The 25,239-nt window shown below is 38.1% G+C and overlaps 1 protein-coding gene across 1 annotated transcript in view; it reads left to right on the forward strand.

Annotated features, from left to right (window-relative positions):
- Positions 1-3,677: 3,677 nt before the first annotated feature.
- Positions 3,678-25,239, forward strand: part of astn2 (astrotactin 2) — a 432,572-nt gene continuing 411,010 nt past the window's right edge. Inside the window, exon 1 of the mRNA XM_039661894.2 lies at positions 3,678-4,060. Within this exon, the coding sequence (XP_039517828.2) occupies positions 3,739-4,060 (322 nt within the window). The 5' untranslated portion in view covers positions 3,678-3,738. The remainder of the gene's footprint in view (positions 4,061-25,239) is intronic.

Genomic DNA, 25,239 nt, shown 5'->3' on the forward strand with positions numbered 1-25,239 from the left:
CGCGACTTCTGAACTCGACTGAAGTGTGTCCTCGCGACTTCTGAACTCGACTGAAGTGTGTCCTCGCGACTTCTGAACTCGACTAAAGTGTCCTCACGACTTCTGAACTCGACTAAAGTGTGTCCTCGCGACTTCTGAACTCGACTAAAGTGTCCTCGCGACTTCTGAACTCGACTGAAGTGTGTCCTCGCGACTTCTGAACTCGACTGAAGTGTGTCCTCGCGATTTCTGAACTCGACTGAAGTGTGTCCTCACGACTTCTGAACTCGACTGAAGTGTGTCCTCGCGACTTCTGAACTCGACTAAAGTGTGTCCTCGCGACTTCTGAACTCGACTGAAGTGTGTCCTCGCGACTTCTGAACTCGACTGAAGTGTGTCCTCGCGACTTCTGAACTCGACTAAAGTGTCCTCACGACTTCTGAACTCGACTAAAGTGTGTCCTCGCGACTTCTGAACTCGACTAAAGTGTCCTCACGACTTCTGAACTCGACTAAAGTGTGTCCTCGCGACTTCTGAACTCGACTGAAGTGTGTCCTCGCGACTTCTGAACTCGACTGAAGTGTGTCCTCGCGACTTCTGAACTCGACTGAAGTGTGTCCTCGCGATTTCTGAACTCGACTAAAGTGTCCTCACGACTTCTGAACTCGACTGAAGTGTGTCCTCGCGACTTCTGAACTCGACTGAAGTGTGTCCCCGCGATTTCTGAACTCGACTAAAGTGTGTCCTCACGACTTCTGAACTCGACTGAAGTGTGTCCTCGCGACTTCTGAACTCGACTGAAGTGTGTCCTCACGACTTCTGAACTCGACTGAAGTGTGTCCTCGCGACTTCTGAACTCGACTGAAGTGTGTCCTCGCGACTTCTGAACTCGACTGAAGTGTGTCCTCGCGACTTCTGAACTCGACTAAAGTGTGTCCTCGCGACTTCTGAACTCGACTGAAGTGTGTCCTCGCGACTTCTGAACTCGACTGAAGTGTGTCCTCGCGACTTCTGAACTCGACTAAAGTGTGTCCTCACGACTTCTGAACTCGACTGAAGTGTGTCCTCGCGACTTCTGAACTCGACTAAAGTGTGTCCTCGCGACTTCTGAACTCGACTGAAGTGTGTCCTCACGACTTCTGAACTCGACTGAAGTGTGTCCTCGCGACTTCTGAACTCGACTGAAGTGTGTCCTCGCGACTTCTGAACTCGACTGAAGTGTGTCCTCGCGACTTCTGAACTCGACTAAAGTGTGTCCTCGCGACTTCTGAACTCGACTGAAGTGTGTCCTCGCGACTTCTGAACTCGACTGAAGTGTGTCCTCGCGATTTCTGAACTCGACTAAAGTGTCCTCACGACTTCTGAACTCGACTGAAGTGTGTCCTCGCGACTTCTGAACTCGACTGAAGTGTGTCCCCGCGATTTCTGAACTCGACTAAAGTGTGTCCTCACGACTTCTGAACTCGACTGAAGTGTGTCCTCGCGACTTCTGAACTCGACTGAAGTGTGTCCTCGCGACTTCTGAACTCGACTGAAGTGTGTCCTCGCGACTTCTGAACTCGACTGAAGTGTGTCCTCACGACTTCTGAACTCGACTGAAGTGTGTCCTCGCGACTTCTGAACTCGACTAAAGTGTCCTCGCGACTTCTGAACTCGACTGAAGTGTGTCCTCGCGACTTCTGAACTCGACTGAAGTGTGTCCTCGCGATTTCTGAACTCGACTGAAGTGTGTCCTCACGACTTCTGAACTCGACTGAAGTGTGTCCTCGCGACTTCTGAACTCGACTAAAGTGTGTCCTCGCGACTTCTGAACTCGACTGAAGTGTGTCCTCGCGACTTCTGAACTCGACTGAAGTGTGTCCTCGCGACTTCTGAACTCGACTAAAGTGTCCTCACGACTTCTGAACTCGACTAAAGTGTGTCCTCGCGACTTCTGAACTCGACTAAAGTGTCCTCACGACTTCTGAACTCGACTAAAGTGTGTCCTCGCGACTTCTGAACTCGACTGAAGTGTGTCCTCGCGACTTCTGAACTCGACTGAAGTGTGTCCTCGCGACTTCTGAACTCGACTGAAGTGTGTCCTCGCGATTTCTGAACTCGACTAAAGTGTCCTCACGACTTCTGAACTCGACTGAAGTGTGTCCTCGCGACTTCTGAACTCGACTAAAGTGTGTCCTCGCGACTTCTGAACTCGACTAAAGTGTGTCCTCACGACTTCTGAACTCGACTGAAGTGTGTCCTCGCGACTTCTGAACTCGACTAAAGTGTGTCCTCACGACTTCTGAACTCGACTGAAGTGTGTCCTCACGACTTCTGAACTCGACTGAAGTGTGTCCTCGCGACTTCTGAACTCGACTAAAGTGTGTCCTCACGACTTCTGAACTCGACTGAAGTGTGTCCCCGCGACTTCTGAACTCGACTGAAGTGTGTCCTCGCGACTTCTGAACTCGACTGAAGTGTGTCCTCAAGACTTCTGAACTCGACTGAAGTGTGTCCTCACGACTTCTGAACTCGACTGAAGTGTGTCCTCGCGACTTCTGAACTCGACTGAAGTGTGTCCTCGCGACTTCTGAACTCGACTGAAGTGTGTCCTCGCGACCTCTGAACTCCACTGAAGTGTCCTCGCGACTTCTGAACTCGACTGAAGTGTCCTCGCGACTTCTGAACTCGACTGAAGAGTGTCCTCGCGACTTCTGAACTCGACTGAAGTGTGTCCTCGCGACTTCTGAACTCGACTGAAGTGTGTCCTCGCGACTTCTGAACTCGACTGAAGTGTGTCCTCGCGACTTCTGAACTCGACTGAAGTGTGTCCTCGCGACTTCTGAACTCCACTGAAGTGTCCTCGCGACTTCTGAACTCGACTGAAGTGTCCTCGCGACTTCTGAACTCGACTGAAGAGTGTCCTCGCGACTTCTGAACTCGACTGAAGTGTGTCCTCGCGACTTCTGAACTCGACTGAAGTGTGTCCTCGCGACTTCTGAACTCGACTGAAGTGTGTCCTCGCGACTTCTGAACTCGACTGAAGTGTGTCCTCATGACTTCTGCTGAAATGAAGTCTGGGAATTATTGCTGCTGTGGAGCTTTTATTTGGCGTCAGTACAAGAGACTTTCAGACAGGCAGAAGTCACTTCAGTCCATCACAGTTGTATCTTTCAATGCATACAGTTTATACCACTGTAGAACGTCTTTTAATTGGCTTTTCTGTAATATTTACACAAATGCAATAAAAGCATATGCACAGAAAAAAATCTAAATTAGCCTTTTTTTATTCTACACTAGAATATTAACACAATACCTTTATACCAAAACAGAACAAATATATATATATATATATATATATATATATATAATAGCTATGATTATTGTTATAATTACTCCAATTAATTCAGCAAAAATAAATAAATAAATAAATAACTTTTTTCTTGTAGCCTATAATGATGCAAAAAAAAAAAACCATAAGAATATGCTTGATTCTATGTGTATATGTTAATGTGTGTGATAGTTTATTTTGAATGTGATCAAATATGGGATGATGTTTTTGGATTTAATGCGTACATTGTTTATATATTTTGTGTGTGTGTGTGCATGTTCACCGCATGTGATGCTATTGTTTCCTGTAGCTGTTGTGAATGTGTGTGATGTGTGAGGTCTCCTCAGTGCTGCCGCCTGCCGGCCTCTCTCAACACTGCCGCTCCTGCTATAAACCACCAGCGCTTTACGCGAGACGCTCAATCCACGCGCAGCGGCACCGCGAGCGGAATGACACCGAGACACGCGCGTCTCCTCCTCCTGCTGCTGCTGGAGCTCTGGGTGAGCCTGAGCCGGACCCGGGCCGGGGGCAAGCCGGACGAGGACCGGGACAAGAGAAGCGAGCTGGCGGAGAGCCCGTGCGAGGTGAAGACCGTGACCGTGTCCACGCTGCCTGTTCTCCGGGAGAATGAGTTCAGCTTCACCGGCGCGGGCTCCGGGAGTCTCTCCGGAGGGGAGTCCAGGCTCCTGCTGTTCGTCAGGACTGACCTGCCGGGTCGCATCGCGGTTCTGGATGATCTGGACAACACGGCACTGCCCTACTTCACCTTAGGTGAGTCTCACACAGTGCAGCCATGCGCTGAGAGATGACAAATGAGTGTGTTTGCGTGTTCTTGGACATGTGGAAACGAGAGATAGGATGCGTGTTTGTTGAAAGAGCCAGCTTTTCATCCTGAGAAAATGAGACGAATGGCCATTGCAGGGCAATTAATGTCCTCAGCGTTTCTTTGCAGACCTGAATCCTCGTGTTGTGTTTGGGATCTGAGAGAGGGGACACTTCACAATAAGGTTCATTAGTCTATGTATTAACCAACACGAACTAACAATCAGCAATTTGTTACTGTATTTATCCAGCTGTTCATTGTTTGTTTATAGTTCACAGTGCATTAACTAATGCTAACAACGTTGAAATGTTGAAATTAACAAATAAATCAATTCTGCTGTATAAGTACAGTTCATTATTAGTCCATAATTAATGTTAACAACCTTATTGTAAAGTGTTATCGTTATCTCAACTGCTGAAGTGTTAGGTGAACTTTCCTAGTCGTATGGAAACTGATTGTGTGTAGCCTACATGCATTAGAAATCCTCTATGGAAATATTATTCCTGTTTGATGTCTGAGAGAGATATCTTATTTTTTGACTGAGAATCTGAAAAGCATGAATATGCCACCAATTGCCAATATTTCAGTGTGTTTTGCATGGAATATATTATGGGATGAAAGTGAGATTTCGGAAAAGTGCATGCTACTTTGTGAAATCACAGAGGTCTACAGCTTTAATACAGCCGAGGAAATGGATATTCAAAATAGTATATTATAGAGTATATCATTGGGCTCCAAACATTAAATCAGCAAAGTCAATCAAGTTGGCTAGAAGTTCTTCACATGTCAATATAGGTTATTCAGGTTATAATCTTGTTTTATTTATTTTTTGTATTTGTTTTACATTTGGTTTACTTTAAGCACCAGAACATGCATGAATAAAGGCTGAAGGACTAAAGAATAAAATGCATCAATTATAGACTATAAATGACTTTTGTGTGTGTGCATCTTAGAGAAACAACGTCAGCAAAGCTTCCAGAAATGTGTGTGTTCTGCATGAGTTTACAATCATCTGTTTGGTATATTTGAATACATGCTTTCTGTTGATGTATATACACTATTTAAGGATAGTCTGGTGAGTTTTACTTTACAATCAGAGCTTGAAATTAACATGTTTGCTCCCCAGTCACTTTGGCTAGTGGTTTTCCAAAGTCACTCAGCATTTTCACCGGCCACAGCTTTGACATTGATATCATTGCTCTATAGTTTGCAGTATCTCATAATTTGGCAGCACGTATATTAGGCTGCTGTCACTTTAAGACCTGATGCACGGATCCATTTTGACATTAGTGTGCACTCTAAAAATTGCTGGGTTGTTTTAACCCAACTTTGGGTCAAATATGGACAAACCCAGCCATTGGGTTACACTTTTGAATTACATTTTTAACCCAACATTTGGGTTTGTCAATATTTGACCCAAAGTTGGGTTAAAACAGCCCAGAATTTTGTGAAAGAAATTAAACCAAACTCATTGTATTCACTGTTGACTGGCTTACATGATGGGATAATCATACATCTCGGACGTTATTTTGTAACCAAATTCAAGATTATTTTGGCTGGAAGTGTGTTACTAGCCGCCGGGTAGTCTAGAGTTAACCTAGATTGTCAAATGACGGGTTTTTCCCACATGCACGTGCAATCAACATGGGCCGGATCTGGGCTGACACTAATACTGTGTGGAATTTACTGAGATGCACTGCGGACAAAACGCACATAGATTCATGTTTACACACATATGCTTCAGGGTATGTTTAAATAGGAAAGAGAAAGCACTCTGGGTCATATGATCTACGCGTCTAGCGATCGTTCCCAGCGTTCCTCTTCCAGTAGAAGTCAACATCAATATTGTGTTTTAGCGTAACTGAAACTCTATCTATGGGTGAAAGGGCAATGCAGCGGTCAATGTGGAGCAGTTGCCATCAGTCCTGTGCACTGTCTGTACTGTCACACACCAGGCATGTTTAACGATTTCTTGTTTTATTTGTTATGGTACATTGTAAACAGGGCTTGACATGAACACCCACCAACGCGCCATATGTGTGTGTATTTCCAGGAGTGGAGTGTAAAATGTGAATTTTATATACATTTTGCAAGTGTAGTCTTTTAAAAAGGTGTCTGAAATAATAATCTAATGCAATGTGTTGTCAAGAATAGATATTGTTATTGGATAACGCTTCCAATACTTAGTTTACGCTCTTTCGTTTGCTCCAGATGAATATTGTTGTTGTTACAAGGTTTGAATTTCAGCGTGGGATTGTGTGTATTGTGCATAATTTTATTCATTTCTGCACACACTCAAAGTATGCACACCAAAAAAGGCCTTGAGTTTGCACTTAAACAGTCAAAAACACACACACTCTAAAAAATGCTGGGTTGTTTCAACCCAAATTTGGGTCAAATATGGACAAACCCTAATAAAAATGTAATTTAAAAAAATGTACAGTTTAAAGAGAAAGTTGAAGTTGGGTTAAAATTTTAAATGACATTTTTAACCCAACATTTGGGTTTGTCCATATTTGACCCAAATTTGGGTTGAAACAACCCAGCAGTTTTTAGAGTGAAGGAGTTTGGTTTCATTTTTTTGTTTCATATCTTATATGACTAGTCTATTCTTGGGCGATGTTTAGACATCTATTAAAGGGATAGTTCACTTTGAAATAAATTTTTGATATGTTTTATCTTACCTCAAGGCCATCCAAGATGTAGGTGTCTTTGTTTCCACAGTATTTTCAATTTTGACATTTTTCAGTCAAACCGTTGTTGTCTATCAGGCTAAGGGGGTCCACCTCAAAGAGCAGCACAGAGAAGTCCAAATTAAACATGATTTAATGACTCGTAAATGTAAGTACACATTGATGGCCTAAGACACGAAACGAGCGGTTTGTGTGAGAAAACGAACAGTATTTATATCGTTTTTACCTCTTGTAATCACAGCCATGACAAAATGATCTGACGGCACGGGCCCTTCGGGTCTGGAAGTGATCGCTACGTCACTCTTTGTTTATACAGAGATTTCGGAAGTTTTACCTTTCACTAAACATATTTAGATATACGAGAAACCGCAATGGAAGACGATTTCGGTATATCTAAATATGTTTAGTAAAAGGTAAAACTTCCGAAATCTCCGTGTAAATATTGAGTGACGTCACACGCAAGCGATCACTTCCGGCTTAACATTGAACTGATTCAGTTCGGTTCAGTTGGACATTGAACAACTGATTCAGATCACTTGGATTACACGAGGTAAAAACGATATAAAGGCCGTTCGTTTTCTCACACAAACCGCTCGATTCGTGTCTTAGGCCATCAATGTGTACTTACATGTACGAGTCATTAAATCATGTTTAATTTGGACTTCTCTGTGCTGCTCTTTGGTGGACCCCCTTAGCCTCCAGTGTATGACTGATAGACAACAACGGTTTGACTGAAAAATGTCAAAATTGAAAATACTGTGGAAACAAAGACACCTACATCTTGGATGGCCTTGAGGTAAGATAAAACATATCAAAAATTGATTTCAAAGTGAACTATCCCTTTAAATTTTCACTGAAAGCCCAAATTTTGCCTGGTATTAGCCTAGACGTCAGGGATGTGTGTGGATGGCTATTGCACTCTTAAAAAAACTGTTGGGTTGCTTCAAGCCAAATTTGGGTCAAAAATGGACAAACCCAAATGTTGGGTTGAAAATGTAAATAAAAAAATGTACCGTTGAAGTTGGGTTAAAATTTTAAATGACATTTTTAACCCAACATTTCGGACCTAAATTTAGGTTGAAACAACCCAGCATTTTTAGAGTGTAGACGTCTTTTAAACTTGCTTGCTGCTATGTTGCCGGTTGTAGACGAATGGCCGATGTTTAAGGGGTTAACTCTAAAAATTGCTGGGTTGTTTTAACCCAACTTTTGGTCAAATATGGACAAACCCAGTCATTGGTTTGTCCATGTTTGACCCAAAGTTGGGTTAAAACAACCCAGCATTTTTAGAGTGTAGACGTCTTTTAAACACAAAATTGGTTGCTGCTATGTTGCCGGTTGTAGACGAATGACCGATGTTTAAGGGGTTAACTCTAAAAATTGCTGGGTTGTTTTGAACCCAAAGATGGGTTAAAACAACCCAGTATTTTTAGAGTGTACACACATCCATCAGCTGTTCTTTGAGTCGAGAAATGGCACATGCAGAAAGTGAGGGAAAATCCACCAGTTCCTCAGTTTGTTTCTAATGAAAGATGTGGTGCTGTTGTTCCCGGTTCAGTCCGAAGTAGATCCGCTGACCTTTCCCTGTGTCAGCCATTGGAAAACGTTCTGATTCAGGTTTGCATTGACGGCTGGTTTCCTCCGGCCCAGTGACCCGTGCTCAGCTCAACCGCAGAACTGGGAGAGAGCCAATGGTTTTGAGGCTCTGGTGATGAAGTACCAATGAAATCCCTCTTAAAATAGAGGTTTAGTTTCATATGTCAAGAGCTCTTTGATGGAACCGGATCTATATCCCAGTAATGAAGAACTACAGTCAGACCTCATCAGCAGTTCTCGCTGAAAAATAAGTGAACTGTTGGAAATATTGATCATTGGCAAAGCGGCCCGGCTCCTTTGTGTTACAAGTTCATGTTTGTCTTTCATCAAGATTTATGTGCAACAGACGGTATTGATATAAACCCAAGAGGATGTGTCAGCAAAACTTGAAGGCCGTCGGCAATTTAGTGGCGTTTACTAAAGCAAGCGTCACTATTACTAGAACTCGTGTGCGGGGCTTTTCGGCATCCTTAGCATGAGCTCAACTTGGTTATGATGCAAATCACACTTCATTCAAACGATTTAGAAAGGAAAAATAACATTGAACGCACCACGGGTGGTATAGCAGAAACACTTTTGTGTTTATGTCTCCGCATGCTTTCTCAAGCTGCTTTAAAATAAAGAAAAAGCGTTTCGCTGACCGTCGCTCAAGCGCTCAGCTCCAGTCTCAGACGTGATTTATTACCTGAAGCGCTCGAGAATGTTGAGAAAGACAGAGAGAAGATTAAAAAAACGACAAGATGAAGGTTTTTATCCGATCTGCTTTGTCTGGCCTTTTCTATGAGAGGCGAGGAATTTCTTTTAAGTGTGAAAACAGAACGGATGAGTCTGTTCTCAACAATATCTTGTGTTTAAATCTTGATATTTACATGATAGAAGAACAGTCAGATGAATAATCAAGTCAATATTAAAAATGAAATCAATATAGTACACTCTTAGAAGAAAAGGTTCTACATGGAACCTTAAACTGTTCTATCAGCGCTACGTATTTGGAACCCCTAAAAGGTTCTATAGAGAACACTTTTTAAGGGTTCAATAATAAGAACCCTTTAGTGTTCTTTGTAACCAAGTAAAGGGTTCTATATGGAACCTTTTTGGTTCATTCATCATCATTTGTTTCATCCTTTCCGGATTAAATATTTCATATTATCGACAAACATCAAGACCCTAAAATGTTTTTATGAATACATGTGAATGATTGGAAAAATTCAAGATATGGGGGTTAGAAAAAGTATGTATTTATATCATTGAATGTAGTTAATATCACACGAAGAGTGCCGTTTCAGTTTTTCTGAGTAAAATGTGATATTAAGTTACAGTTTAATAAACAATAATTTAAAATATTGCAGAATAATGTAAAATATGAATGAATAACAGCCTATAAAGAACCTATAAAGCCTATAAAGCGTTCTTTCTTGTTATTATAGAACCGTTTTTTAGCATGTTTTTTAGCATGGTTTAAGTTAAAAAAGTAAGTAACCTGGTTGCCTTAAATTTTTAAGTTCATTGAACTGGAAAAAGTGAGTTAATACAATGAAGGAGAATTAAACTAAAATTATATGTTATCTGAACTAAATAAATTATTTAAGTTGATTTGACAAAAGAAAAAATGTTGTGATTTAATTGGCTTGCTCATTTGGGGATATTCAAATTAAATGACCCATCATTGATCAGCTCTACCAAACTTGATTGTCTTTTTTTTCCCCATGAATAAACGAACACTGTTAAGTAGTCTTGATTGATATTGTGAAGCAGCTTTGATACAATCTGTAAAATAAAAGGTTCTTTGGAGTTGAGTAAAGAACCCCATGCTTCATATATACACTCTAAAATATGCTGGGTTGTTTCAACCCAAATTTGGGTAATATATGGACAAACCCAAATGTTGGGTTAAAAATGTCATTTAAAATTGTAACCCAACTTTCTATTTCAACTGTAATTTTTTAAATTACATTTTTAACCCAACATTTGGATTTGTCCACATTTGACCCAAATTTGGGTTGAAACAACCCCAGCATTTTTAGAGTGTAGAGTTTTTTCCTAAGTGTGTACAATTTTTTATATTTAATGAATTGCAGGAAGATTGATATTTAAATGCACCAATATAAGAAGCTGTATTTATTTGACGTAAACACACGTCTATAATGGCATATAAACATAACAGTTTTCACAATTTCACTTAACTTTACATTGGAAGTAAACTCATTGCGAAGATGCTATACTGTTCAAAAGTTTGGGGATAGTAATATTGTAAAATGTTTTTTAAACAAGTCATCAAGTCTGCATCTATTAATAAAACAGTTGAAAAATGATTGAAGTTTGTGCATGTGAATATATAGTAAAGTGTAATTTATTCCTGTGATCAAAGCATCATTACTCCAGTCTTCAGTGTCAAATCACTGATATGATAATCTGAAGCGCAAGAGATATTTATGATTATTATCCATTTTGAAAACAGTTGTGCTGCTTCATATTTTTGTGATAAATGGAATTTTTTTTTTTTTTTTTGCAAAAATAAAAGTTAATCGATTTTCCCCTAAACTCAAGACTTGTGTGTATGTTCACTGAATAAATCTGGCGGTTGACGTTGACGAACGGCTCTCAGACGTGAAATGCCCTTCATGCTCTGCAGTGTGTAAACGTGTGGATTTGCCGAGGGTTAATGCAGCTCGCCGCGGCTTCATAGAAACAGTCCCTGCGCTTTCACAGATCAGAGAAACCAAGGAACGCCACAGATATATGTGCACGCTTTCCATTGATTTGTCTAACCTTTTCAAAATGTCACGCTAATTGAAGGAGGTTTGGGGATAATTAGTTTCCACTCCTCAATGCAAGGGCAATTAGAAGAACCTGGAAGACACAGTATGATTATTAATTACGTTTTTTTTTTTTTTTTAAAAAGCTGTCTGGGACTTTTGGTTGACGGATTATTAATATATTTTTCAATACCAAAAGTAAATTTATCCAATTACAACTTCATTATTTTATGCAATATGTGTTTTATGCTTATTCGAGAGTCACAGTGCTAGCTTAGTAAAATATTGACATCAAACCTAATTGTCAGACACTTCATTACTATGAAGAGCATGTCAAATCAATCATTTATGAGGCACATTTATGTCATGATCCTGCATAGAAAACAAACAAAAGTTTTTGCACGAATTGTTTAAGTAAATTTCACATATGGATTTAAGTAAACTCTGCTTAATATTAAGTGCAAGTAACAAAGTAAATAAGTAATTAAATAAGTAATATCTATTTTGTTGACATTTCTTTTGCAATAGATTTTGTTCAAACAGTATAAAAGGGAGTTAAACCAAACTTTTTTTTAAGTATATGCTTTACTTGGTATTACATTTGATGGATCATTGTGTTTGAATGTGTCATTTTGAGTTGAATATAAACTCCAAATTACTAATCCAAACAACAAAAACAGTGTGGAAAACAGTGAGAAATAAACCTCATTAAATATTCAAAGCCCAGTGCATGATGGGAACAGCAGTATTGCATAATTTTACTTAATTGTATAATGTTGATATTTACTCTTTCATTTCTACACGATTGAATTGAGTACTAATACATTTACATTTAGTCATTTAGCAGATGCTTTTATCCAAAGCGACTTACAACCAAGTTCAGACATTGCTTAGAGTAGCGAGGATTTCAAGGAAAAGGAAATAATTTAAATTTTTTACTTATGCAAAGAATCAAAAATAGTCCTACCTACTTGACAAATACACTGTAAAAAATATTTTCAAGATTTGTCATCACAACATACTTTCTTTAGTCAAATCAACTTTATAATAATTTATTTAGTTGAGATAACGTATTATTTTGAGTTTCTGATGATTAAATTAATCTCCTACTTTGTATAAACTTCATTTTTCCAGTTCAATCAACTTAAAAATTTTAAGGCAACCCAGGTTACTTACTTTTTTAATTTAAACCAACAATATTTTTTACAGTGTAGTAATCACAACATTTTTTTCTTTTGTCAAATCAACTTAAATAATTTATTTAGTTGAGATAATATATAATTTTGAGTTTTTGATGATTAAATCAATCTCCTTCATTGTATTAACTCACTTTTTCCAGTTCAATGAACTTAAAATTTTAAGGCAACAAGGTTACTTACTTTTTTAAGTTAAACCATCAATATTTTTTTGTAGGAAACTGGATATTAAGAAAACTCAACTTGCGCGCTCTTGTTGTTCTCATGGAGTGACTACATGTCCTAATATTTTAATATAAAATGTACTTTTTTTTGAAATTCTTGCCTGAACTAACTTTTTCATGTGAATAACATTGTGTTTTTTGTTTCTGTAGTATTTACTTCACCAAAAAATTATATTTATCAGTGTATACAAGACTTTCTTGCACTCATAGACTTCCATTTTGAATGCATTACTGTACATTCAGCTTGTGATATTCCTTTAATTTCATGCATGGCTTGGTTTTGGCCATGGAGGCTGAACATATTAACACGACTGCATGGATATTAGAAGACAGTCCACTTTTTTCATGTATGAACTCAAGAATGCAGTTCTCTGCAGAAACAGAAACTCTGCCGCATTGCATGAATGTGAAATGTTGGAACAGTAAACGTTCTGTGGTGTGTTTAATAAGGGTGCTCAACAAATTGTGCATCTGTTTGATTGGCGCTCCCCCAACAGAGTCGCGGCGCTCAATTATTCATGGTAAAACACACCAGTGCATTTGCATTTATAACTCTCTCTGTCACTTTTATAGCAACTTTGAGGAGCGAAACAATCAGCCTGACTTTTCCGTGCGGTGTGAACGAGCGCTAGACGTCCGAACAGTGGACGCTTCAGTCAACAACTCGAGACTTTGAGGTTTATAAATGGATTTAATCAACTTTCTGTAGGCAGCAGCAAAACCTTTGATGAATTAAAACCAAAATTATTTGACAGGGGATGTACTGGCTCTCAAATAAAAGAGGAACTCTGATAGATCTTAAAATGGAAAGTGCTGCGTGTGCGGAGCAAACGGTTTATACTAAGACAATGTGCAAACAGACATTAGATCATTTAAAGGCAGCGCACGTCATTAGTCAAAGCACATCTGATCATAACGAGGAACGTGACAAACAATAGACGGCTGTTTATCACAGAAGTAGACGAGTCACCAATCAAAGCGGGTGCTTTACCAACACTTTAGTTCATTCGGGTTGTTTGTCGAGGAACTTGTGATTTCGTCTCTTTCTTCCGTAGAACACAAAATACACAAAAGCTGGATTACGTTTAAAATATACACGCATTGCATATTTAACATTTCCATCCATCTGGATTACACAGTTTTAACATTTAAGCAAACTGATGTGATGAATATTTGTCAGGTACACATCAGTCATACACTCACCTAAACACCCGTTTAATTTCTCATTAATACAATTATCTAGTCAACCAATCACATGACAGTTGCTTCAATGCATTTCCTGGCCAAGACAATCTCCTGAACTCCAAACTGAATGTCAGAATGGGAAAGAAAGGGGATTTAGACGGGCCGGTCTGAGTATTTCACAATCTGCTCAGTTACTGGGATTTTCACACACAACCATTTCTAGGGTTTACAAAACTGAGACGTTTTGCATTTGAGTTTTCCCCGCACATACGACACCATTGTCAAAACAATTCCCATTCACACTGATCCGCGAAAACGACTAAAAACGCAGTATTCTGCTGCCAGGCCAGTAGATGGCAATAGACTGAACACGTAATACGCATGTGCATGACGAAATCGTCTTCAGAGATTCGCGTTTTTGTTGCTTACCATAGAAATATACACTAGATGTCGCCCTGGCTACGGCAGTTAATTGGAACTGTTCAATGGAACGAATGCGTCAATAAGGTTGCAATCAGGCACTCTTAGAAGAAAAGGTTCTATATAGAACTATCAGCGCTACATATTTGGAACCCCTAAAATATTCTATACACTCTTCAAAAAAAGGTTCCTCTGGGTTCTATATAGAACCCTGGGGCGAATAGAACCTTTTACTAAAAATAAATGGTTCTATATAGAACCATTTTTGAGTTCCATATATGAAGCGGGGGATGGAACCATTTCTGGTTCTAAATAGAACCATTTCTTCTAAGAATGTGGAACAGAGAAGCCCCTCCTCTCTAATGCATCAGCCTCAATGCAAAGGTCTAACGGAAATAAAATCACCATAAATCGGCATGAATGTGATTTTCTAGTGAGTTTTTTTGGTTCGTTCCAATGGTCAGACATGTATTTCTCAGAGTCCAGACAAAATGTAAAAAATAGCATTGTTCTTAGTTCAGTTCCTAGTTAAAAACATTCTTCCTAGTTCAGATTTCATTTGTGTGAACATTTATACGCAGCACAAAAGTCTGAAAATCCATGAAATCGAAGTACAGATGGAGATTGCATCGTTAGCTAATTTCTATGACAAGACCCCGGTTCCAAGATGGCGGCGGTTTTGACCCCAAGGCGACATCTAGTGTATACATCTACGGTTGTTTACACGGAGAACTTGCACTTTGTAACTTATTTCCAAAAAGTTGTGTTTTCAGGCACCCAAAACGCTGTTGTTGAGTAAATGAATGGCCAAACGCATACAAAGTTTCATATTTGTAGTTAAATACCATGTCGAGGAAACACCCTTTAAATAGATTCATAATGGATTCACAGCTTGCTTTATTATAGTGCTGCAATGAGTCATTTTTGGCTATAGTGTCTCTGTTCAGGGATATTGATGTATTGCAGTAGCATTTGAATGCGAGAGCAATCTGTGTTTGTGTTGCATTTAAATAAATATGTCATTGTCGAGCTCAAACATTTAAACTTCATTAAAAATAGCTTGATTATTTATATACTATAACTTAAAGAGCTCAAATTAGAGGAACTAACAGTTAGCAATTTCAACAAAAGGTTGATTTTTTTTTTTTTTTTTGGGGGGGGGGCAATCTATGTTTGTTTTATTTAAATGAATTGCTTTTATGCTAAATAATTGCAATAAATAAAATATAGTAGATACTCATACTGTATATTAGAGGTTTTACCTCAAAATATTACATAATTTCACTTCACTGCTTGATTCATGACAGTCACATGACATGCAAGAACCAATGAGGTTTAATGATGCTAGTGATGTCATTAGATTTGATTTGAGCTTTGCATACATGAGATTATCAATAGTTTGGTTTGGTTTTAGATTGAACGATCACTTGCATTTCTATCTATTCATCATAAAAAGTGATCAATGTGTGTTGTATGGATGTAGTTTTACTCAGCCTTCATGTGCTTTATCTTAAAAAATATATATTCTTTAAAAACTGTACTTGATATACTATTAAAGAAATGAAAGGACTGGCACATGAGCAGTGGATTTAATAAAGCTTCCCATTAAAGCTCTGAGGAAAACACTGCACACTGTGTCAGCATCCGCCGTTACTCTTCGTACTTTTACAGCCTTTTCTCTTCATCTTCTTTTTCTCCTCTCTGAAAACGGAAACCACTGATTCCTACATTTATCGTGACATCGGCAGAAAAACAAAACCCAACCCTCATTTTGGTCTCTTTTTCTCCCGCCTGGATGAATCAGATTCTGACAACTCAGCCTTTTGATAGATTTGTTCTGGGCATCGTTTCCCGGGAATCTTGAATAATAGAGAGTTGATTTCTCTGCACTCCCGTCGGGACTCTTTATCTCCAACTGTAATTTACACCCAGGGAGTTGCACACTTTATTTTTTATATGTTTATGTTTTTTACATCTCTAAAAATCACATCCAATTCTTAAATTCCCCTTGCAGTCAATCATGTTATCCCTTAAAACTTACCTTTAAACACCAAAAATAAATAAATAAATTGTCATTGACTTTAACTTGACACCCTTGCATCATTAAGTATACGTGATTCTATAAATATGCAAATGAGCCCCGCCTCCACTCACTCGCTCATAACTCACACGAACACACGTTGATCTGATTGGTCACAAGGTCGTTTGTGACGTCAGAACCGTGTTTTTGAGACTGTCTTTGGTTCAATGCAGTTTTAAGGAGGAAATACTGTCCACTTATGAATTTACACATGGTTTGTCTTAAAGCGTATTAAAAACATCACATAGACACATAAACAACTTTAAAAGCTGGATTTACACCACAGGGGGACTTGATCATTGATTGCAATTTGGGATTGATCCCAGGAAAAAAAAAACATGGTCACTAGACTTTTGATCATGATATATAAGATCCATAATTGAAACATACGTAATTCAACATATAGTTGAGCCGAGAGGTCAGTTTGTGAAATTTAGACCCCCTATTGGTCACGGATCTTCTCAGGTTTTGAGTACAACAAAACGTGAACCTTCGAATGCAGTGCTACGTGTAAATAAACTTCTGATTTCCTGCATTCCTATACGTAAATCTACTGATTCAAGATACTTGTGTTACTGCCAAGATATTTGAAATAAACCTGAGAGATGTCAACAAAACCTCAATGACAAATTGCAGATATCCAAGTTTTGGTGAATTTGTGGCTAATTCGTATGAATTTACAATGTCATATTTATTTTCTTTATACACTTAAAGCTTAAGTTCTCTTAATCATACAATTTAATTCTAAATTGCCACGTTGTAAAATAGTTACATTTTCCCGTCAGATTCGGGTTGGAGATTTCTGTCCAGTCACCCAAAGATTTGACACTTCAAAAAAAGTTAATATGATGTAATTAAAAAGTAATCCATTCGAATCATGAGTTCAGAAGAGACGAGATCATTTATGATTTAGTTTAAAAACAACCGAATCAACATAAAAAAAAAAATGGCAAACGGAAGCTCAGACATGCTTGCTTCCTGAACTTTTTGAAATTCCATTTTATTTAAAAAAAATAAATCTGGGTTATTTGAATGTCAAGGGAAGATTCCATTTTCAAACATGAGAATGTTACTTTTGAACATTCTCTGAACATTCTAAAAAACTGGTAACATTTAAAAAACTTATAGTAACAAACATCAAACGTTCTTTTTTCCCTGTGAACTAAACATATATTTGAATTAAAATAATTTCATGAATGATGTTTTTGTCCATAACATTATTAAAGACAAGAGAACTATTAACATTACTGAGAGAACGTTTGTTCATAACTTTGAGAGAACGTTCCCTGTTAGCTGTTGACTTTCACTAGAGGGTCAGAAATCTCTCTGCTTTTATTAAATATCTTAATTTGTATTTCAGCGATGAATGAATGAAAGTCACATGGGATTGGGATGACATGACGGTATAATGATGGATCACAGAATTAAAAGTTTCCCTCGACGGTTTCTGTGCATCATTAGTGCTGTCAAGACACCTCGCTCTCACTTATGACTCTACGGACAAGCTGAACCGTTTTATTCACTGAAACAAAATCTTATTATTGTTCTTGTGTTCTTAGGAGTATTTCTCTGCACAACCAGCCTTCACTTTGAACCTGACAGTCCTGTACGCTTGAGCTGAATTGTGAATGTGTTTAGAGGACAAACGTGACGCTGTTGGATGATGTGGTTTGTCTTTTGGCATGATACCCGTGATAAACCCACTCCTCCTGGTTCATGGCTTTGTGCGTAGACATGTTCTGACCCTTGAAATGCTGAGTTTTTATGTTTTTTAAAAATGCTTGATGCTAAAAGAGGCACAAGCCTCAAGGTCTGTCTGTGCGGTTTTACTCCATAGAGGACAAAACGTTGTGGCATCACACAACGGTCAAGCACACATCTGGGTTCATGACACGAGCAGCTGTTAGTGATCAAAAACACATCCTCACATGTACAGCCACACTTTAACTATGTGGCTTTAACTATTAGGCAAGTGATAATATCTGAAATTCATCAGACTTAATAAATCTCATATTTTGATTGTGTAAGATTGAGATCAGAATTGTGATATCAGTGCACTTTACTATTATTATTACATCCCATCCCACAACAGAACACATTTATGCTCAAACACCATGTAAAAATGAATTTTCCATAATAGGTACCCTTTAATAGCAATTGATATGCAATTAAGTGTTGAAAAAAAAACATGATATAAGTATATTCTTTCCATAATAAGCCAGTCCCTCCAGGATTTCACGATTTTTTTTTTTTTTGTGATTTTTGCGATCAAAATGACTGAATTTGTGGTGGTAATTTCCAAAAATTTGTGAAAAAATGTGCGATTTATATATAAAATTTACCATAATAGTATTCAGTCCTTCCAGAAAAACGCTGAGTTTTTTTGTGATTGTTGCGGGCAAAAATTGATTGATTATGCGGCCCGTTTTCTTTAAAAATGATATGGAATATGCGGGATGTTTATGCAATTTTATGCGATGAAATTGCAGGAATTTGCAAAAATTGAGGGAACTTGCAAAAATTGCAGTTTGATGAAAAAGAGAAAAAAAGTGATTCCCCCAACATCCTGTTCTCACTCGGCTAATGTAAGAGTCATTTCTTATTACTTCCTTTGATAAGCAAGCATACTACATCATAGAAAGTGCTGGGAATATTTAATTTCTCATCTTGTTTTATTTCAGACTGTAACGAGTGTAAATAAGGCGTGGCCCCTTTAAGAGCTGCGCGCTCCTTGTTGAACTCTCTGCAGTGTTTATTAAGTAACGATGTGACGGTAGAACGTGTGACGGACAGTTATACGAGTTCGATTTGTGAGATGTCAATCGCCTCCGTGAGTCTGTCTGGCGTCGCGTAATTGCGTCACTTCATAACGTTCCCATGGAAACAGGGGGAAATGGCTGCTCTTGTGTTACGCAAACGCAACATTTTTCAACTTTCTGCTAAGATAAATGTGACTTTTTTGCAACGAAAATGCGAGGATTATGAAATTATGCAAACCCCACATATTTTGCACGGAAATCGGCAATTTATGCGGCGAAAGTGCGGCGTATTTTAAAAAATGCGGCCCCCGCATAAATATGCGGACTTTGGCTGATTTTGCAATGAATTCAGCGATCGCGTAATCGTGTTTTTCTGGAGGGACTGATAGTGTACTAAAATGTAGTTCTTTTTCCCAGGATTTCTGACGTATTGCCGTCGTGTGTTTGTTTGTGAAAGTGATTTCATCTATATATAAGTGCCTTAACAAGAAACTGAATTGCCCGTTCGTCCCTGAATAGTTTAAAACAAAACTGTCCAAACAGAGAGCACACTCAGGTAAATTTTTAAATAGCTGAGGCCATCAGCTGGGAGAATTAGTTATGACACAAGAAATACGGTGAAAGAAGGAAGCTCTGTAACCAAAGGCTCTGAAGCCATGAAATATTAATGCCTGAATATGAACTGAAGGGCTGGATCGTCCTTCACCGTCTGCGTCTCGCTCCCTCTACGGCCCGACACACACTCTGCTTGTGTACTTTGACGTGTGTTATGCTTCTATGTGCATTATTTTTATTCAGAAACCAAATTAAAGTTTGATAGTGATACTGTTCTGTCCTTGAACATCAAAAAAAAAAAGGAAATGACTTTAATTTCCTTGTTTTTTCCACAGCACATTTGCCTCATGTGGAAATGGTAAATAAATAGATCTTTTTTTTTAAATGTTCAAAGGCGTGTTTGTTAGAATGATCTTTCTTATTTGGTGCATTCTGAATACTGTAATTGATGACACATTGCCTTTATTCAGTTGTCTCTAAAGGAGACGTGGCGAGCGTAAATTATAGGCTATTCCATTACAATATTGACCAACAAAGCAATTACAATGTGCTGCCACCGAATCTATTCACGACGGCTCTGTGTAGCAGGGATGTGTGAGAGGCCTGAGCTGATTTGCTTGGAGTTTGTTTTATATATGAAAAAATAAAAAATAGGAACATTAAGAAGTTGTAGCCTGGAATTTTCCACCAAATCCTACTCAATTCTTTAATTTAATGGTGGATTTGCTGCACACACACTCTCACACTCTCTTAAATATGAATTTTCACTTGCAATAAACATTCTGTTGTAACTCACTCCACTCGCTCGACCAATTAAACTATTGTATAAAATCGCAGAGGTGTGTGTGTGTGAGCGGCAGGTCTCGACCTGCGGTTAGAAGAACAGTTTCTAGTTTTCATGACATGTGGACTCAATAAATCCTGATCTTGAGCAGAATAAGCAAGCTGACATTCAGTAAAATCTATATATTTTATTTAAAATACATACAAATGTCTTTTAGTTTGTCAAGAGATTTAAAGAGTGCGCGTGTGTGAACGAGCTCTAGCGCATCAGAACGAGACTATGATTGAGTCTGGAAATAAAGCAAAATAACTGAGAAAAATGGGAAATAGTCCTCAGATGGCGTTCGTAATTTATATCAAAACATCTAGAGTTCATTCGATCTCAAACGGTTTCATTAAAAGTAGTTATTTCGCCCTGGAAGCGCTGATCATCGGCTGTCCAGCAGCGAGAGCTCGAGTCTGGCAGGAGAAGCAGGTTTGCAGGCCAGGCGTGCGTTTCCCAAAGCCAACTATGGGCCCAAGTTCTGTCGTTACCAATACAGACCATCATAGTTGGCAGCAATGCTTTTGGGAAACGCACCCCAGATCTGAGCACTTTGACTGGCGTTTGGTGTCCTCGTCTCTACTTCATCTCAGACTGGATGGGTTGTCTATTGAGAACACAGCCTGAGGAGACAAGCCTCAACGAGAGACGTAACCTGACACAAAAATAACATTTTTATTTTCGAATTGTGTTGCTCATATGTCTAAATCTACTGACATTGCAATGCGTCTTCATCTGTGGCTGTCTATTGTTTGGCGTTTACATTTAAAAACATTCATACCTAAAATAAAAAAAAAATGCTAGGTTGTTTTAACCCAACTTTGGGTCAAATATGGACAAACCCCAAAAATGCTGGGTTGTTTTAACCCAACTTTGGGTTAAATATGGAGAAACCCAAACTTTGGGTTAAAAAATGTAAGTACAAAATTTAACCCAATGGCTGGGTTTGTCCATATTTGACCCAAAGTTGGGTTAAAACAACCTAGCATTTTTTAGGTTTGTTTGTCCGTATTTGACCCAAAGTTGGGTTAAAACAACCCAGCATTTATTTTAGGTTTGTCCATATTTGACCCAAAGTTGGGTTAAAACAACCTAGCATTTTTTATTTTAGGTTTGTCCATATTTGACCCAAAGTTGGGTTAAAACAACCCAGCATTTATTTTAGGTTTGTCCATATTTGACCCAAAGTTGGGTTAAAACAACCTACTATTTTTTTTAGGTTTGTTTGTCCATATTTGACCCAAAGTTGGGTTAAAACAACCCAGCATTTTTTTTTAGGTTTGTCCATATTTGACACAAAGTTGTGTTAAAACAACCCAGCATTTTTTTAGGTTTGTCCATATTTGACCCAAAGTTGTGTTAAAACAACCTAGCATTTTTTAGGTTTGTTTGTCCGTATTTGACCCAAAGTTGTGTTAAAACAACCCAGCATTTATTTTAGGTTTGTCCATATTTGACCCAAAGTTGGGTTAAAACAACCTAGCATTTTTTATTTTAGGTTTGTCCATATTTGACCCAAAGTTGGGTTAAAACAACCCAGCATTTATTTTAGGTTTGTCCATATTTGACCCAAAGTTGGGTTAAAACAACCTAGCATTTTTTTAGGTTTGTCCATATTTGACCCAAAGTTGTGTTAAAACAACCCAGCATTTATTTTAGGTTTGTCCATATTTGACCCAAAGTTGGGTTAAAACAACCTAGCATTTTTTAGGTTTGTTTGTCCGTATTTGACCCAAAGTTGGGTTAAAACAACCCAGCATTTATTTTAGGTTTGTCCATATTTGACCCAAAGTTGGGTTAAAACAACCTAGCATTTTTCTTTTAGGTTTGTTTGTCCATATTTGACCCAAAGTTGGGTTAAAACAACCCAGCATTTTTTTTAGGTTTGTTTGTCCATATTTGACCTAAAGTTGGGTTAAAACAGCCCAGCAAATTTTAGAGTCTTGCAGACAAATCAATGTGGGCTATACCTGCAGAAATGACTGTTCAAACTCTGTTGCCTCTCATTATCAGAATATATTGTTTGCTAAGCCACAGTATTTTGAATGCGTGTTGTTCTAGATCCCCCTCACCTGATTATCAGTGGCTCTGCTTGTTTGTGACCCGATGCTAATGTGTGCCGCTCGTGATAGATTGTGTTGGTCACAAGGGAAATGAGCTGCTGCTTCTGTGTGCTTTAATACACATTATCAGTAGATCCACCCGCATGACGTTCCACTCAAATCTGCATTTAATGGGATTAATTTGCCCTGTTTAGTAAATCTGGCCCTATTAAACTATGCAAGATCCACTTCTGAGCAATCAAATGCTGTTTGGCATCACGTACCAGCAGGGGTTAACTGGAAAATCATGAAACCAACTTCAAAATCATTCAGTTTTGCCACTGGTTTTAATGATTATTACTCTCTAAAAAAATGCTGGGTTATTTCAACCCAAATTTGGGTAAAATATGGACAAACCCAGTTAAAAAAAAATTACAGTTGAAAGTGAAAGTTGAAGTTGGGTTAAAATTTGAAAATACATTTTAACCCAACATTTGGGTTTGTCCATATTTTAAAACAATATTCAAACAATCCAGCATTGTTTAGAGTGTAGTCATTCTTAATTGCAATTGTACTGATATCTATGTAACAAATACAATCTGAATACTGATAGACTATGGAGGACTGTTCTGCAGAATTAAATCCTGAAGATAATCCTAATACTGTACCTAATGCTCTGAGACTTGATTTCTCAGTTTGAACAAATAACATTTCTAAAGTAGGATAAGCCTTGAACAAAGAGGTCAAGCAGAGGTCTGGAATTTAATTCATGGTCTGGCTTGATATAGATTTGAGTGATTTGGGATCAATTTAAAACAGGTTTATTTAAGTTTAGAAAATGTTGTGTGTGTGTGTGTGTGTGTGTGTGTGTTCTGCGCCAAAAGTGTCCTCACAAAGATGGCAATATCCCAAATCCATGGGCATGTTTTATAAATCAAAATGTAATCAGTAATATAATATCAATGTGATCATAATCAGTGGTGCAAATGCAGAAAGTTTTCCACACGTGAAAAATCAATAATATTTTATTTAAACAAGTTTTTTTTTAAATTATTATTACTCTATGTACAGGTGAAATTGTAAAAAAAATAAAAATAATAATATTGTGCAAAAGTTCATCATTTAGTAATTCAACTAAAAAGGTGAAACGAATATATTATATAGACTCATTACATGCAAAGTGAGATATTTCAAGCCTTTATTTGTTATCATTTTGATGATTATGAAAACCTTTTAACAATATTCTAATTTTGAATTTGGGGTTTTCAAAAGCCATAAAAAATAAAGGCTTGAAATATCTCACTTTGCATGTAATGAGTCTATATAATATATTAGTTTCACCTTTCAGGTTGAATTACTGAAATAAATGAACTTTTGCACGATATTCGAATTTTTACAGTATAAGTTGTACTTTTATGTTGATTTAAAAGTATTATCACTGTAATACCAGCCCGTTCTCATCCCAAGGCGTCCTACTGACGCTTTTGCCATTGCGTAGACATCCAACACACATGGGTTGTCTTTAGCGTCAATATGGGCCAGATGGCGCCTCCTAGTGGTCTAACCATAACCCTACCCTAGACCTAAACCTACCCATAACCGAAGCGTGTTATATTGACGCTAAAGGGTGCCATGTGCGTTGGATTTAGACTAAATATCAAAAGCGTCACTATATGACGCCCTAGGATGAGAATGCGTTGCATACAGTAACTGTATCTACAAGCGGCTATGAAGTAATGTAATTGTGTAACTGAGCTCAGTCTCTTTCTGAAGTGTTGATGTAGGCACCGCGGAGAGCAGCTGTGTGTAATATTAAGCATCTCGGCACACACACACACACACACACACACACACGTCGGCTCCAGCAGTGTGGATTCGCCTCAGTGGCTGTTTCATGCCTGTGAAGAAGATGTGCTTCGCAGAGATAGTTTAACAGAACTGTATAACCCAGCTTAATCCATCATGGCTTCAGGTTCAGCCAATATTTCATTTTGATTTTAGCACAGAGTTTTACTAGGATTGGATACTAAACATCCAGTTATCATTTTAAAGCCCACATTATCAGCATTCATCTCTAATCTCAGATGAACACGTGCAGTGTTGGGTGATCAGGGGGTTTTAAAATGTGAGCTCGCACACTTACTTTTTTCAGAGGCCGTTTTAACAAATGAGATTGTTCACGTGAGGAACTGAAGATATGCCTGAGGGCGGTTAAGCAGTTTTAAACCTTTCTTTTTTTCTGTAAAGTTTGCGAGAAGAGTGTAGGCCGTTGCTTAGGGCCTTTGTAATAGGGAAGATATTCATGATTATTTTCTCTAACCCACCAAACAAAACGGCCGGTGAATCATGGGATCTTTGCTGATAGGATATAAATTAATTTTCACTCACTTGTCGTAAAACCAGTCAATACTGCCAATCTCTTCTGGATTTATGAAGAGATACAGTACAATGAATAAGGAAAAATGTCCTGCAAAAACAACACAATATTGATTTTATGATTGTTCTCAATGCGCAGATACTTCGGTGGCTGCCAAGCGAAAAGATACGAATTATTGTAATGCAGTCACTGAATCTTCTTGGTTGTTGCTGGTAAGTAATGGCTAGTTGCCAAGGAAAAAATCTAATTTTCATTATTAAAGTAAATAAATAAATTAAACTGAAAAAAGTATATATATATATATATATATATATATATATATATATATACTGTGTGTATGTATGTATATATATATATATATGAAGAGTTCAGATGCAAAAGCCTCTAAGTGCCATTTGAAATTTTCTTCTAGAATGAT

The sequence above is a fragment of the Pimephales promelas genome, chromosome 4, assembly GCF_988280905.1.
Source record: "Pimephales promelas chromosome 4, fPimPro1.hap1.1, whole genome shotgun sequence".
NCBI classification, from domain to species: domain Eukaryota; kingdom Metazoa; phylum Chordata; class Actinopteri; order Cypriniformes; family Leuciscidae; genus Pimephales; species Pimephales promelas.